This window comes from Balaenoptera ricei, chromosome 9 (genome assembly GCF_028023285.1).
Source record: "Balaenoptera ricei isolate mBalRic1 chromosome 9, mBalRic1.hap2, whole genome shotgun sequence".
In the NCBI taxonomy this organism is placed as follows: Eukaryota; Metazoa; Chordata; class Mammalia; order Artiodactyla; family Balaenopteridae; genus Balaenoptera; species Balaenoptera ricei.
The window spans coordinates 2,642,080-2,658,181 of NC_082647.1; the positions used below are offsets into that span (position 1 = coordinate 2,642,080).

The 16,102-nt window shown below is 41.6% G+C and overlaps 1 protein-coding gene across 4 annotated transcripts in view; it reads right to left on the minus strand.

The window, feature by feature from the left end:
- The window catches only part of RBM33 (RNA binding motif protein 33), a 116,476-nt gene extending 101,207 nt beyond the window's left edge, over positions 1-15,269 (minus strand). For 2 of the 4 annotated variants that reach the window (XM_059932956.1, XM_059932955.1), the window contains exons 1-2: positions 14,748-15,269; positions 421-499 (exon numbers count right to left, since the gene is read on the minus strand). In XM_059932956.1, coding sequence (XP_059788939.1) covers positions 421-499; positions 14,748-14,790 — 122 coding nt within the window. In that variant the 5' untranslated portion in view covers positions 14,791-15,269. The remainder of the gene's footprint in view (positions 1-420; positions 500-14,747) is intronic. The other 2 variants (XM_059932957.1, XM_059932959.1) reach the window with 2 other exon arrangements.
- Between the last annotated feature and the right edge of the window lie 833 nt (positions 15,270-16,102).

Genomic DNA, 16,102 nt, shown 5'->3' on the forward strand with positions numbered 1-16,102 from the left:
AAATTTAAACTACGAGATACCATTTTACACAAATTAAAATAGCAAAAATGTTAACGTCTAGCCAAATATTATGTAGGATGTGGAGGAATTCTGTTGCTATTGTTGTTGTAGGCGTACAATTACTCCAACAATAGTTCTGGATGCCCACCAAGTCAGTACCATCACTGTATAAAAACAGAGAGATAAGACCCCCAGTGCTCCACTGGCAGCCCTGAGACAGCACAGGCCTGGGGTAGAAGCCCACTACAAAGCCTTCCACCTGGAGTGCTCGCCCCTGCCCTACTTTCGCCCAGTAAGGACCAGCCTACCCAGGAAAGAGCATCAGCAGCTAACACGCTGCTTTCAGTAAAGATCTCTGTGTGCCCTAGCGACAGGAGATAAATCAGCATGGACCCTGCACATGACAAGGGGTTTCCGCACCTGTCCCAGTCCTCGTCTGCAGCTCTTCTCCGCCAGGACCGCTCTGCACCAGGCTTATCAAACTGGTCAAAGTCATCATCTGTGAGCGAGAGGCCACGAAAGTCAGTCTTACTAAATTAAAACAGACACACATTCAAATACTGAAACAACTTGTTTCATTTAAGGATTCCTGACACGACATTTTAAAATACTAAAATTTCATATACACCAATTATAAATGCTTTAGCCATTTTTAATAACTAAAAAATTTTAAAGCACATATCTACCTAAAGAAAATCAACTTACTAAACACTATTAGGCATGAAAACTGACAGAATAGTTATTTTTAAATCATAAATTTAAGTAAAACTGTTTTCTTTATAAAACAATGGTTTTTGAGTACATATTTTTTACTACAACTATATAAAAGGGGAAAATTGCTGACTTTGCAAAAATTAAAGAGACTTTTCTAATACTTTTTGAAATTTTTACATTTTTCCAAATTAATCATGGAAAACACCCTATTTAAGGGCAGTAGAGATAATGTAGAGAATTAACAAACAATAGAAATACAATACAAGCTACATACATAATTTTAAATTTTACTAGTGTTCACATTTTAAAAAGTAAAAAGAACCAGACATAGAAAACAAACTTATGATTACCAAAGGGGACAGCGACGGAGGGAGGGAGGGACAAATTAAGAGTACAGGATTAATAAACACAAACTACCATAGGTAAGCAAAAAGGATTTACTGTACAGCACAGGGAATTATATTCAACACCTTATACTAATCTATAATGGAATATAACCTGAAAAAAAAATAACTGAATCACTTTGCTGTACACCTGAAACTAACAGAATACTGTAAATCAACTATACGCCAATTTTTTAAAAAAGAACTTAAAAAAATTTTTAAATAAAGACGAAATTTAAACAGGTTAAATGTTGACAACATTTTAACCTAGTGTATCAAAAACATCATTATAACATGTACTCGATACAGAAAAGATTAAGATATTTTACATTTTTTTCCATACTGAGTATATATTTCACATATACACCACATCTCCTACCTCATTTTCAAATTTATTTTTATTATTAGGAAAATAAAAGAATTGGAATTCAAGTTTTTCATCTGAGAACACATGCAAGCAAAGAGGCTTGAGAAGCAGCAGCATATGTCTCCCCAGAGAGTCTACCTAGGGGAGCGAGATGATATAAACATAAAACCCCAGGAATTTTTCCAGCCTGGGGCTAGAAATTAACCAATAAAGTTCTAGCAAAGTAATACATCAATTCCTACCGTACACTACCAAACAGAATAGGTGCTTTAAAAAAAAAAGAAGAAGAAGAAGAATGAGAGATATTAAAGAATTAGCATCCTTGGGGAATTCTGCTTCCAGTATGACATCAGGAGGAGCTCCACCAACCCACTCTCTGTGAAACTGGTGAAAATTATTTTTAATGAAATGACTATTTAATATCTCTGGAATTGATTCTAAATGCATACATTAAATGAAAAACACTCATCCAAGAAACCTACTCAAATCTGGTAAGAACGGCTACAGGATTCTGTGGTTTCTGAACCAGAACGCACTCACTCCTCCCCCTCGCAGCTCAGTGAGGCACCAACTCCATCCACTCTAGACCAGTGCAGCCAAGAACACAGACCTCCGCATTCCTCCCCCTACGCCTGGCGCTGAGTTTAACTCCCGGGCGTGAGCAGGAGGGGGGGGGGTTCCCTTCTTTCACCCAGGCCCCAAGTGTGGTACAGACGCCACCGGCGCCCAGATCACCCCTGCCCCAGCTCACGAGGTGGGGGTTTCATACCGAGAGGTAAGCAAGCAGATCCAGGGCTACTGCCAGCACCCGCCCCCCACCCTGCTGCCACCCAGGCACTCAGCTCCTAGAGCAAGGGTGTCACCCAAGAGACAAGTGCATCACTGTCCCCACCCACAGCACAAGAATTGGGGCTCAGAGGCAGCCCAAGGGGCAAAGCAAACCTTGTAACAACAGAGCTCCAAAACTCTCTCAGAGAAACTAACTTCGTTATGAACAGAGTACAAAAAAAGTCCTAAGCAAAAGGTGCTCTCACAAACAGTGAAGGTTTCGAAGACAGATTATTAGAAAGATAAGAGTCACTGGAGATAATGACTGAACTGCACGGTGCCTAGTGGACCAGAGAGAAATGAGAAGACAGGGGCCAGTGTCCTCACTTACTTATAACAGATCTCAGTCACTGACCTCAGACACTATCCAATCAAAGGAGCCTGAATTTGACTGGGCAGTCTATAAAGGAAATTATGGCCCAGGGCACTGTGGAAGGTGTGGTCAGAGAAAAAGACAGAAGGAGTCCAGCCAAAGCACCACCATCCCAGGGTGACTATGGGCATGCCCAAGGCTGTGGCCCCCTTGAGGAGTGACATCAGAAGCTTCACACTGCCCAGAGTGGGGTGTCGGTTGGGAACAGACTTCACTTAAAACCTAGCTGGTCACCAAACAAGTAAACAAGCAAGTAAAAACAGGCCTGGGGTGGAGAAGTGGGGAGACCAGCACTCAGACATGACACAAAATATTATCTAAAATGTCCAATTTCCAACAAGAAATTACAAGACATGCAAAGAAACAGGAAAGTACAACCCATAACCCATCAGAAAAAAGGCAGGCAACAGAAACTGCCTGTGAGGGACTTCCCAGGCAGTCCAGTGGTCAAGAATCTGCACTTCCAATGCAGGGGGCACGGGTCTGATCCCTGGTCAGGGGACTAAGATCCCACACACCATGAATGTCAGCTTTAACAGACAAATAGGCCATTATAAGTATGCTCAAATAACGAAATGAAACCACGATTAAAGAACTAAAGGAAGGTATGATGACAATGTTGCACCAAATAAACAGTATGAATAAACAGTAATTATAAAAAAGAAACAAAAAAATTCTATAATTGAAAAATAACTAAAATGAAAAATTCACTAGAGGGGCTCAACAACAGATTTGAACTGGCAAAAAAGAAAGAACTGCTAAACTCGAAAACAGATCAACAGAGATTATCCAATCCAAAGAACAGAAAGAAAAAATGAAGAAAAATGAACATAGCTTCAGAGAAACGTGAGATACCATTAAGCACACCAATATATGTGTAATAGGAGAAAAACAGAAATAGAAGCAGGGAGAAATATCTGAAGAAATAATAGCTGAAAACTTCTCATATTTATTTGTAAATATTAATCTACACATTCAAAAAGTTCAACAAACTCAAAGTAAACTAAACACAGAGATCTACAAATACACACATCATAGTCAAAATGTTTCAGAGACAAGGAGAAAACCTCAGCAGCAGCAAGAGAAAAACAACTCAGCACTTACAAATGCGATAAGATTAACAACTAATTCTCATCAGAAACAATGGAGGTCACAGGCATATACCAAGTGCTCAAAGAATTCTATATCCAGCAAAACTATCAAAATAAAGGTGAAAAAAAGACATTCACAGCTAAACAAAAACAGAAGAAATTTGTTAACTGACTCTGTAGTTGACTGAACTGTGTGTCCCAAAATGACATGTTTAAGTCCTACCTCCCCATTCCCCCACCTATGAATGTGACCTGATTTAGAAACAGGGTCTCTGCAGACATAATCAAGTTAAGATGAGAGTATTTGGAAGTAAAATAGAAATTTAAGACTTTGCAAAGCTCGTTTTAAAAATAAATAGTACAGTACTATCATTTTTTTAAAAAGATGAAATTATACTGGATATTAGACCTAACAGATAAATACAGGACACTCAACTCAGCAGCAGAATATACATTCTTCTCAGGTGTACACGGAACATTCTCTGGGATATACATTAGGCCATAAAACAATTCTTTTTTTTTTTTTTTTTTACAATTCCTAATTAATAGTTTCAAAAGGTCAAAATCATACAAAGCATACAAACCTGACTAAAAAATGGTTGACCCTTGAACAACACTGGATTGAACTGCATAGGTTTCACTTATGTGTTTATTTTTTTTTAATAAATATGTACTACAGTACTACACAATCCGTGATTGGTTGAATCCACAGATGCAGCACCATGGATATGGAGAGCCGGCTGCAAAGTTATGCGTGGATTTTCAACTGCATAGGGTGTTGCAGTTGACCCCTGCATTGTTCAAGGGTCAACTGTATAATAAAACTAGAAATAAATAGAAGGAAAACTGAAATATTCACAAATACATGAAAATTAACCAATACGCTTCATCAACCAACAGGTCAAAGAAGAAATAAGAAACAGGGAAATAAGAATGTACTTTGAGAAAAATGAACACAAAAATACAACACACCAAAGTTTATGGGATGCAGCAAAAGCAGTACTTGGAGAAAAAGTTATGGCTATAATTGTCTACACTAACAAAGAAGAAAGATCTCAAATCAACAACCTTAATTTAAATCTTGAGGAACTGGAGAAAGAAAAGGAAATTAAACCAAAACATAGCCAAAGGAAGTAAATGATAAAGATTAGAGCAGAGGGACTTCCCTTGTGATCCAATGGGTAAGACTCCACGCTCCCAATGCAGAAGGCCCGGGTTCGATCCCTGGTCTGGGGACCAGATCCCACATGCATGCCACAACTAAGAGTCCGCATGCCACAACTAAGAAGTCCAAGTGTGGCAATTAAGAAGCCCGCATGTGGACTTCCCTGGTGGCACGGTGGTTAAGAATCCTCCTGCCAAAGCAGAAGACACGGGTTCAAGACCTGGTCCGGGAAGATCCCACATTCCACGGAGCAACTAAGCCTGCGCACCACAACTAATGAGCCCACGAGCCACAACTACTGAGTCCGCATGCCACAACTACTGAAGCCCCTGCACCTAGAGCCCGTGCTCCGCACCAAGAGAAGCCACCGCAATGAGAAGCCCGTGGGCCGCAATGAACAGTAGCCCATGCTCACTGCAACTAGAGGAAGCCTGCGCGCAGCAACGAAGACCCAACACAGCAATCAATCAATCAATCAGTTTATTTATTAAAAAAAAAAAAAGGCCCGCATGCCACAACTAAGACCCGGTGCAGCAAAAATAAACAAACAATAAAAAATAAAATAAGTATTTAAAAGAGAAAACTGGGCCTTCCTGGTGGCGCAGTGGTTGGGAATCTGCCTGCCAATTCAGGGGATACGGGTTCGAGCCTTGGTCTGGGAAGATCCCACATGCCTTGGAGCAACTAGGCCTGTGAGCCAAAACTACTGAGCCTGCGCGTCTGGAGCCTGTGCTCTGAAACAGGAGAGGCCGCGATGGTGGGGCGGCCCGCGCACCACGATGAAGAGTGGCCCCCGCTTGCCACAGCTAGAGAAAGCCCTCGCACAGAAACAAAGACCCAACACAGCCATAAAAAAATAAATAAAATTAAAAAAATCTGATTGTCTTAAAAAAAAAAAATCCTTAACCTCATTTCATTTAAAAAAAAAAAAAAAAAAGAGAAAACTGTCCATTAAAAAAAAAGATTACAGCAGAGATACATGAAACACTAGTAAAACACTTTCAAATTCATTCTGAGGCCACTATAAAACTAGACAAAGATATTAAAAGAAAAAAAAATTTGACGATTATTCCTCATGAACATACATGCAAAAACTATTTTTAAAAAATTAGCATATAGGACTCAATAATACATTAAAAGGATAATACACATCATGACCACATGGGTTTATCCCTGGAATGAACGGTTCGTTTAACATCCAAAAATCAATACTCTTTAAAAATCAATGTAATGTGTCATAATAACACACTAAAAGTAGAAAACCAAATTATCATCTCAATATAAGAAGAAAAAGCATTAATCAAAACCCAATACCCAGGATTTCCCTGGTGGCACAGTGGTTAAGAATCCGTCTGCCAATGCAGGGGACACGAGTTCAAGACCTGGTCCAGGAAGATCCCACGTGCCACGGAGCAACTAAGCCCATGCGCCACAACTACTGAGCCTGCGCTCTAGAGACCACGTGCCACAATTACTGAAGCCCGAGCGCCTAGAGCCTGCACTCTACAACAAGAGAAGCCACCGCAATGAGAAGCCCGCGCACCGCAACGAAGAGTAGCCCCCGCTCACCGCAACCAGAGAAAGCCCGCGTGCAGCATCCAAGACCCAACGCAGCCAAAAATAAATACATAAATAAATTTATTATTTTTACAAAACCCAATATCCACATTCCTTATACAAACTCTCATCAAATTTAAGTATAGAATAGTATTTCCCTAACCTGATCAAAGGGCATCTGTAAGAATAACCTATAACAAACATCACAGGTAAAGGCAAAGAGTCAGTGCTTTCATCTGGAATCAGGAACAAGACTGGGATTGTGGCTTCCATTACGCTGCAATTCGGCACTGTAATGGAAGTTCCACCTAGTGCAACCAGAAAAGAAAAAGAAATAAAAGGAATTCAGATAGAAAAGGAAGAAGTAAAACTGTCATTATTCACAGCAAACATGATCAACTATGTAGAAAATCATATGGAATCTATGAAAAAAAGGTACTGAAACTATTCAGTGAATGAAATAAGGTCGCAGAATATAAGAACAATATTAAAAAAATCAATAGTTTTTCTACGTACAAGGCATGAGCAGTTGGAAATTAAAAAACAAATCTTTGCACTAGCATAAAAATATGAAATACATACTAGGGATAACCATAATAAAATCTGTGAAAAACCTATTAATTAAGAACTATGAAACACTGCCGAGAGAAACTAAATACCTAAAGGAAGTGGAAAATAACTAGAATTCCCAAAAGGAGACACGAAAGGTTGTAAATGTGGGTAACCTTGTGCTTGGACAAAACCACATTAAGCAAAGGAAAAACCACACCTGATAAGGCAGAAAACAAAAACATACTTTCTTTCCACCTGGAATATGGAATGTAAAAATGGATATGAAAAGAACTCTAACTCAAAATCCTAAGAAACAAACTAAGACAAGAACTCTGTATGCCTATTTTTATTCTTCTTACATTTTCTGCATCACTCCCCTTCTGTTCTCCTTTAGAATATAAACAAATCCTTTTTTTTTAAAGTTCTAGTTTATATCTGTCATACTGAGCAGAACCAAGAGAACAAAACATGTCCACACTAATCCAGAGTTTCAAAGGAAAAAGAGCGCATCCCTGAAGACCAAGGGGAAGATTAACTCAGCAGGACAAGAGTGGTCAATGCCTTTACCTAGAAACTCTCCTTCTAAGGCTAAACATTATACCAGACATGCTATGTTATTAAGGGAATCAACTTTCCTCATCAGCAAGACTTAAAAACAGCTACTGGAATTTTTACAATATTCAATTACACAGCAATTAGATATCTATAACGAACACAACTCTTTTACTTATCATTCTTATTTCCTCATCCTTTCCAGGAACCTGCAGCTTAGATTAGAAATTTTATAGAATATTAGCTTGGAACAGGGTTCTAGCAACTGTCTAGTCCAAGGGTCAGCAAACTACAGTCCACAGGCCACGTAGGGTCTGCCACCTCTTTTTGTCCAAATTTGGCTACTGCCTGATGTATAGAAATAAGCTTTTATTGGAACACTGTATGCTAATTCAGTTACATATTCTCTATAGGTCTTTCAAGCTACAAGGCACAGCAGAAGATTGCAAGAGAAGCCCTGTGATCTGCAGAGCCTAAAATATTTACCATTTGGCCCTTTACGAAGTTTGCCAATCTTTGCTCTAGTCCAAAGGTTCTAACCTTCTTTCTTTCGCCTCAACACCATTCTCATGTATACATGCTCATATTCTGAATCACTAACAGAGTCAAAATTCCATATTTTATAAGTGAGGAAATCCAGACCCTTTATTTAAACAGCAACTAGAGAAAAGAATTGGACTAATATTTAAGAACATTCAAAGTGAGCATCTTCGCCCTACAGTATAACTATCAAATTTTGAGTAACCAAGCAAAATTTTCAGAAAGCACCCCTACATCATGTACTTGAAGAACTATTTGTAGTCTTGTTCTAAAACTCTCTTACTTTCATGGGACCCTGGAGAGGTTTCCCTAAAGTGAACTTTGTATTTCGCTTATGAAGTGCAGTGCACACTGACAATTTGTTTGCGGGTCTTACAACTGAATTTCCTCTTCCTGTGTTGGAAATTAATCACAGTATGAGTCCTGAAGGAAGACAGGGCAGGGCTCTGCCTCCCAATTACAGAAGTCATAAAAGCTAGGCCCTTGAGTTCTCTGCTGGCCCGGGCAGGCTGGGAGAGGACAAGTAGTCTGAGCTCAGCCAACTGAATGTTCCCATCATGACTCAGAATCTAGAGGAAATGACACCCCATTTCTTTTCCCAAGAATCCACACCTTCTTTTTAAAAAGGGAAACCTTCTCAATTGCTAAAGATTAGTTGCTAATTGGTGAAGTGTACGGGAAGAAATGTCAAAGAAAGGGAGAAAGTCCTTCCACCCATCTGTCTTTCCTTCCACAAACAGAAGTAACAGCTCTGCTGAGACTGTGGTCCCCTCCGCTCTACGCAATGGTGCAGGGAATGGGAGGAATAGACTTCCCAGAGCCTCCTTCCCTGTGTGGTTTTGAGTTAGAGTATGCAAGGTAAGGCTGTCACAGGAGCTTTGAGTCACAATTATCATCAGTTACTCTGATGAGGCAGAGGCAGGACAGATGACAGACGGACACACACACTGCAGATATGAGGTTCTCAGAGGTCAGAATGTGCTCTTGAAAACCATGTGTGGCATCCGGGCTTGCAGGAGCTGTGACGGTCAGTGGGGGCTTCTTGAGACTCAATACCATCAGAAGTCAACACCGCCTGTGCTGCAGACTTGAGACAGTCCACTGGAGCTTCCGCAATAGTCTTCAGTTACAACGGCTTCTGGGCAAGCTCCTGACCATCAGTATCAGATAACCAGACTAAGTTTTCCTGACCATCACACCCCCAGCCTTTCCAAGGATTGTACAAGCCTCTAAATCCTGTTAAAACCCTTCACACTTGGAAGGCAAAGCATGGCCTCTGTCCTAACTAAAACAAGACTGATAAAGCTCAAATAAGCCTAGCACTACTGAAGAGCTGAAGAGAGGCTTCATTTTACTTCAGCAAGCTAGCATTTTTATATTTGTCTTCTCATTTAATCCGTCCCCAAATTCTCCTTCTAAAGATGTGAAAAGTTAAGACTAATCAAAGTTAGTAAAGAGCAAAATCAGATTTAAACTCTGGTCTACCAAACACGAAGTACAATGCTCTTGAATTTATTCAGGAAGCAACTGCAGTAACAAACCCTCTGATTTCCTATGTAAAAATATTAAAGGGTAACCATAACTTCCTCAATGTTTAGGTAGGAAGATCACTAATTCATGGAACCTACAAAAGCACGAAGGCAGACTCACTCTAAAGCACAGGTTGCAATCTGGTGGCCTAGAAGACACACACTCTCTTTGAATTATGTTGTCCTTTTTTAATCAACTTGCTTGCCAACATTTTAAAAATATAATTATATATAAGTGCCAGAGTTACAGCTTCTTTCAAAAAACATAAAAATATCAAAAGATGTAGAACAGTGGACCCACATCTTGCTGTAGCTAAATCAGCTAAAGATGAACAGCACCTGGCCAAACAGGAACAAAATTCCTGTGTCTATAAGAAAAGTAACTGAAGAGGAAGTGGCAGCCACAGAGCCGAGCTGGAGCAAGCCCCATCAGCAGCTGCAAGCCCGCCCAAGGCCCACACCACCCTGACTGCTGTTGTTCTGCAGTCTTAGTTGTCCAGCTACTTTATCTGACTCTGTGAACTACCAAACTATCTATCCTTCCAAAAGAATCCTAATGAACTGCCTCATCATGCGTATCTTTTGTATATAAATGAAGCATCAAAATCCAGTAATAAGAATTTCAGAAAGTGAGAACAGAGGAAATGAAAGGAGAAAAACAGTACTGTAAGAAAATTTCCCAGAACTGAAGGATGCATATTTCCAGACTAAGGTATCCACCAAATGCAGCACAAGAAACAGAAAAAGACCTATGCTAATGAATGTTGTAACAGTAAGGAGGAACTGTTAAAACCTTCCAGGAAGAAAAAAAAGGTCACATACAAATGATAGGGAATCAGAATGTCATCAGACTTCTCAAGAGCAGAACTGGAAGCCAGAGAACAACACAGCAGTACCACCAAAAATCTAAGGAAAATGAATCTAAGTCAAATCTAGAGTTCGAGACCCTACCAAATCATCAATCAAGTATGAAAATAAAGTAAGAATTTATTCAGACATGCATGGGTCTCAAAATTTTACCTACCTTCAACACACCCACTCTTAAGAAACTGAAGCCTTTATATTTGTTCATTTGAAAATATAAACATAAAGAATAATTTTCCCAGAAAAATTTATCAAAATTGACCCGTGGATTTAAAAAAGCTAAATAGACCAATAATATCAGAAGAAACCGAAAAATAAACAGGCAACAGATCCAAATGGCTTTGCAGACAAGAGCTCTTCTGACATTTAATAAAGAGATTCTTACAGTGTCCAGAAAAATCTCACAACTCATTCTAGGAAGTCAGCCTATCTTAAAAAAAAACAGGATAGCACCATGTGCACACACAAATACAAAGGAAGAAAACTATAAGCCTATCTCTCTTATGATCACAGATAAATCCTAAAATGGAAAGCAACAAAACACTGAAAAGGACCTACAGAACCAGAAGGTTTTGAACCCAAGATTGCATGATTGATTCAGCACTGGAAATCTATCAATACATCACAGTAAGATATTAAAGAAGGGGCCTCATGATCACCTCAATGATGCAGAAAAAGCTTTGATAAAATTAAAACCCCAACTCAAAAAATAAACTTTCTTAGCTAAACAAACAATAACTACCAGAAAACTACAGCAAACACCATACTCACTGGTAAAACATTCAAAGAACACTCATTAAACTCATAACAAGATGACAAGACAAAGATGCCTGTCATCACCCCTATTACCCAACATTATACTGGAGGACTTGACAAGGAATGGTTCTAGAACGAGAAGTACAAGAAATGAGACGTAAATACTGAAATAGAAGAGACTGCAGATATGACAGTCTGACTAGAAAACCTAAAGCACCAAACTCTTAAAACAAGATTCCAATAAGCCAGTTATACACAATAACCAAAAAAAAGTTTTTCTATAGTAGATCAGTAACAAATTTCAGAATATAATAGGATGAAAAACTATACCATCCACAACAACAACAAATACAAAATATCTAGGAATAAAACTAACAAGAAATGTAAGAAAACTATATAAAGAAAATTTTACTAAGGTACGTTCCATAGAAGACAGAGATCCCTTCTCCTATGGAACTTACCTTAAGTAAAATTTTCTTCGTATCTGCAATCTCTTCTATTCCAATATTTATGTATCCCAACCTCTTAGATCAGTGCCCAGCACAGAGCAGGTGCTCAGAAATGTGGCAGATGACTGACGGGTAAAAAAGAGCTTGACAGCGAGACATTCTTGCTGCTGAATGAAAGAACCCATATTGTAAAAGTATCCATCATCCCAAAGTTATATTAATAAACTCAATGCAATCCCAGTAAGAATTTCAGCAGAATTCTTTATAAAATGTGATGATTCTGAAGTTTATTTTTTTTAAATGCAGAGCTAATCGAAATTACTGAAAAACATGCTATAATATATATAGTCACACACCATGAAGCAGTAATTTTTTAAAACTATGAATGAGAATTTAATGTTATAAAGTTGGAAAAGATAGAGAATTCAATAAATCATATTAGAACTGTTAGAAGCCCCAAATTCACACCACACCCAAAATAAAATTCCATATGCAATAAAAGCTAAACATAAAAAAGCACAGAAGCATAAAGTATTAAAAGCACAGAGGAACTCTTGGCATGGAGACACCATTATGAAAAAAATTTATGAAAAACAAGTGACCAAAAAAAATCTGAAAAAGGAAATATAGATATGTGTAAACATATATAAATGAATCACTCTGCTGTACACTTGAAACTAACACAACTTTGTAAATCAACTACACTTCAATTTAAAAACACTTGGGTGGAGGGGTAGTTCCCTGGTGGCCTAGTGGTTAGGATTCCGGGCCTTCACTGGTGTGGCCCCGGGTTCAATCCCTGATCGGTTCAATCCCTGATCGGGGAACTAAGATCCCACGTACAAGGCTGAAAAACAAAGAAAGAACACACACAAAAAAAGTTTTTAATATATGTAGCCTACAACACCGTATTTCCACTTCTAGAGTTATCAATCCTCCAGAAATATTTGCTTAAGCACACCAAGATGTATCTGTAGACGTTTAGTGCAGAATTTTCCATAGCAGTGGAAAAGGACGTATAACTGAAATGCCCATCAATACAAAAATGGTTAATCAATAAACGGTGGATCCATGTAACTCTCACCTACTAACACAGGAGAGGTCGCCAAGACCTACTACTAAGTGAACAAGCTGGGGCGCACTACGTGATTCCATTCATACCATAAAAAGCCACACAGCTGTAAATGTGCAACTTACATATGCACAGAAAAGGGTGCAAAGGGATTCATAAAGAAAATATTTTATTCTTTAATCATTAATTTGTCAAATATTTGTTGAACATACACTACATGCCGGGAACTTGGAATACACGGCAGGTAAAACAGGCAGCATTCCTGTCCTCAAGGGGCTTACAGGCTACTGGGGAAGGGAGATTTTAAAAAAATAAATAAATAACCAAATAAAATCACAAACTCAGATAAATGCTCTGAAGAAAGGAGGGTGCCACAGAATTTAGGTGAGGGAGGCACACAAGCAAGAGATGGGCATATCTGAGACAGAAAGAAGAACGCTCAAGGAAGGCCTCCCAAGGAGCCTGAGACCTGGGGGATGAGGAGCCAGAGGGAGGGCAGGAGCAGTCCTCCTAGAGGGAAGCAGGTTGACCCAAGAGCTTGGGGAGGCTGGGGGACCGAGTCATGCAGAACTCGCAAATCTTGGCTTTAGTTTGGCTTTAGTCTAAGAGCAATGGGAAACCAGGCACCTGTGACAAAATGGAAAGAAAAACTCCAAATCATCAAGGACAAAACCTACTTAATCCTCTAAAATAGCCATTCTCAAAAACTTTCTGGACTCAAATTTATTAAGGACACCAAAAAGCTTTTGTTTATGTGAATTACGTTCACTGACATTTGCTATTTTCGAAATTAAAAATGAGAAACGCAAAAAGCTATGCAAGCACACATTCCATTGGCCACCTGTACAACGATGCCTTCACGTGTCACGCAGCCTTTGGAAAACTCCACTATGCTCTAGTGAAAGAGCGAAACATGCAAGTGACACTAGTACTATTAATGGAAACAGTTCTGACCCAGGAGTTCCCAGACTACACTTTGAAAATAATACAGAACCATGATTTTGAACCCCAGAAAGTAACCAAGTAAGGAAGGTAAACCAAGTATTTTCAAAATTTAACTAGAAAGCCTCAGAAAAAAAATCACGTGACAGAAAAATGGCATACACCAAATCATACTGCCAGAAGTGACATTTCTTGCATTTAGTCTCTGTGGGTTTTTCCATTGCGCCATATGAGCGCTTCAATACTTAGACCAAAATACTTAGACCTAGACAAGATTATTGCAATGTACTCATAAACAGGCATTCCTAAAGAACACGCAGTAGGATGGTTTGACCTTTCAATAATGAGAACTAAGCCCAAACACTGCTGTTGTTCATACTTTACCAGTTAAGGGACTCCTTTACCAAAGTTTTCGAACAATCGTAAAAGTCACTTTCAAGTGTTTTTCCCACGTTAAAAAAAAAACCTCAATCAACAAAATGTGATTGCAACCACAAAGTGACTTGACCTGAAATCTGTTTTGAGTTAGGTCCCCTATCAAGCTCATCTACGCTCGGAAAACAAGAGAAACTACCCAGAGGAACTGCATCAGTAGCTGACCCTTTTCGGCCCCGTTTCCATCTCTGTAAGATGCCGATCACGAAGCCCTAATGGGTCGGTATCAGACCACTAAGGAGTTCATGGAAAATGAGACCAGCCCGGGGAGATTATTTTTTCAGACTCCTTGCTCTCCGAAACGCCGCACAAACACATCCCCTCACGTAGGTGAGTCTTAGCCGGGTCTAGTGCGGGGCTGCCAACCACCCCGAGCCCGACAAGACAACCCCCCCTGGGCCGCAACCCTCCCCCAAAGGGCCCGGGGGCGGGCGCTGTCCCCCCTGCGCAGGCCGCCCGCCGCCTCAGGTGAGCCTGACGCCTCACCGCCGCGAAGGCAGGGACACTAGGGCACAACGACGGCCAGGAGCGGCCCGCTGCCCCCCGCCGCCGCCTCCCTCGCGGGGCCGCTCACTTACCTCCAGCGCCGGTTCCTCCGCCCGCTCCCAGGGCGGCCGCCATAGTGCTCGCTGGGCCCGGCCTTCAGCCTCGCCCCACCAAGCCAGCTGGGGGGGCTGCCGGGCCAGCCGGGGCCCGGAGACACGCGGCGGGGGACGAGACGCGGGGGGCAGCAGGCCGTGCCTGGGGGCGGAGGGCTGGGCAGCCGACGGGTATCTGGCCCTCCAGCCTGCTTCTCCTCAGGAAGAAAACAACAAACTATCGCAACATGGCGGCCAGCTCGGCCCGCCGCCGCGGTGCACGCCGGGATGATGGCGGCCGGGAGGCGCCGGCGCGGGCCCTCCCCTCCTGGCCGCGGCGGCTCCGAGCCACCTCCGGGGGACGCAGGCCGAGTGCGGAAGTCAAACACGCGAGCGGCCGCCTTCCTCGGCTCCGGATAGCCTAACGTTTAACGCGGGGGCGGCTGCCGGCTGTAGTTCGGCCCCGGGCTCTGTCGCAAAGCGCTTTGCAGCAGTTGGCGCCGCGCTTTACGGCCGGCGAAAGTCTCGCTGGAAGCGGGAGGGGGCGGACCCGCGCCCCGCGATGGGACCTGAACCTGGTTTCTGTGTTCGGACTGTGCGGGGCGGGGTGGGGGCGGAGTAACTGAGCGGTGGACCGACGCGGGGAGCGAGCGCGCCTGGGGCGGGCCGGGAGGTGCCGGGCATGCGCACTGCGGACTGCGGGCAGAGGCGGGTGCGCTGAGCTGGTGCGGCCCTGAGACAGACGGAGCGGAACGAGTGCGCGAGAGTTTGCGTTCGAGCAGCGACAAAGGTGGAGAGCAAGATGCCAATGAGTGACAGAAAGGGGACCAGACAGTGATACGGAGAAGAGTGAGGGCTACTCAGGATAAGGCGTCCGAAGACGACTTATGACTTGTTGGCCTTTGCGGGGGAGGGGGAGTGAATGTAGTTAGGCCTTTACGTACTCACAAGCTGCAGACGGTTCCAAAACAACGAATGTGGGGATTATGGGGAGAGAAAAGGGTCGTTTTCGGTAGAAAGAGAAGGCTGAGCAAAGGCGCAGAGATGTCCAATGACTTCATATGATTCCAGATTTGCAAGCAGTACACGTGGGCGCTGGCGTATTAGTAGAAAAGAATAATTTCTGGTGGAAGAGCCTAGAAAACTCCACCTAAACTGATGATAGTAAACATTTTCAGTAATGGGATAAATCAAAATTGTGTGCCACCTGAAAGGATGCAATAGGAAGAAACAGCATCACTTATGTGGTAATCCTGTCGCAGATACGTAACTGAACCTAATCCTGAAGAAGTAAGGACAAAAAAAGTGAGGGACATACTACAAAACAATTGTCCTTTAGTCTTCAAAAGTGTTAA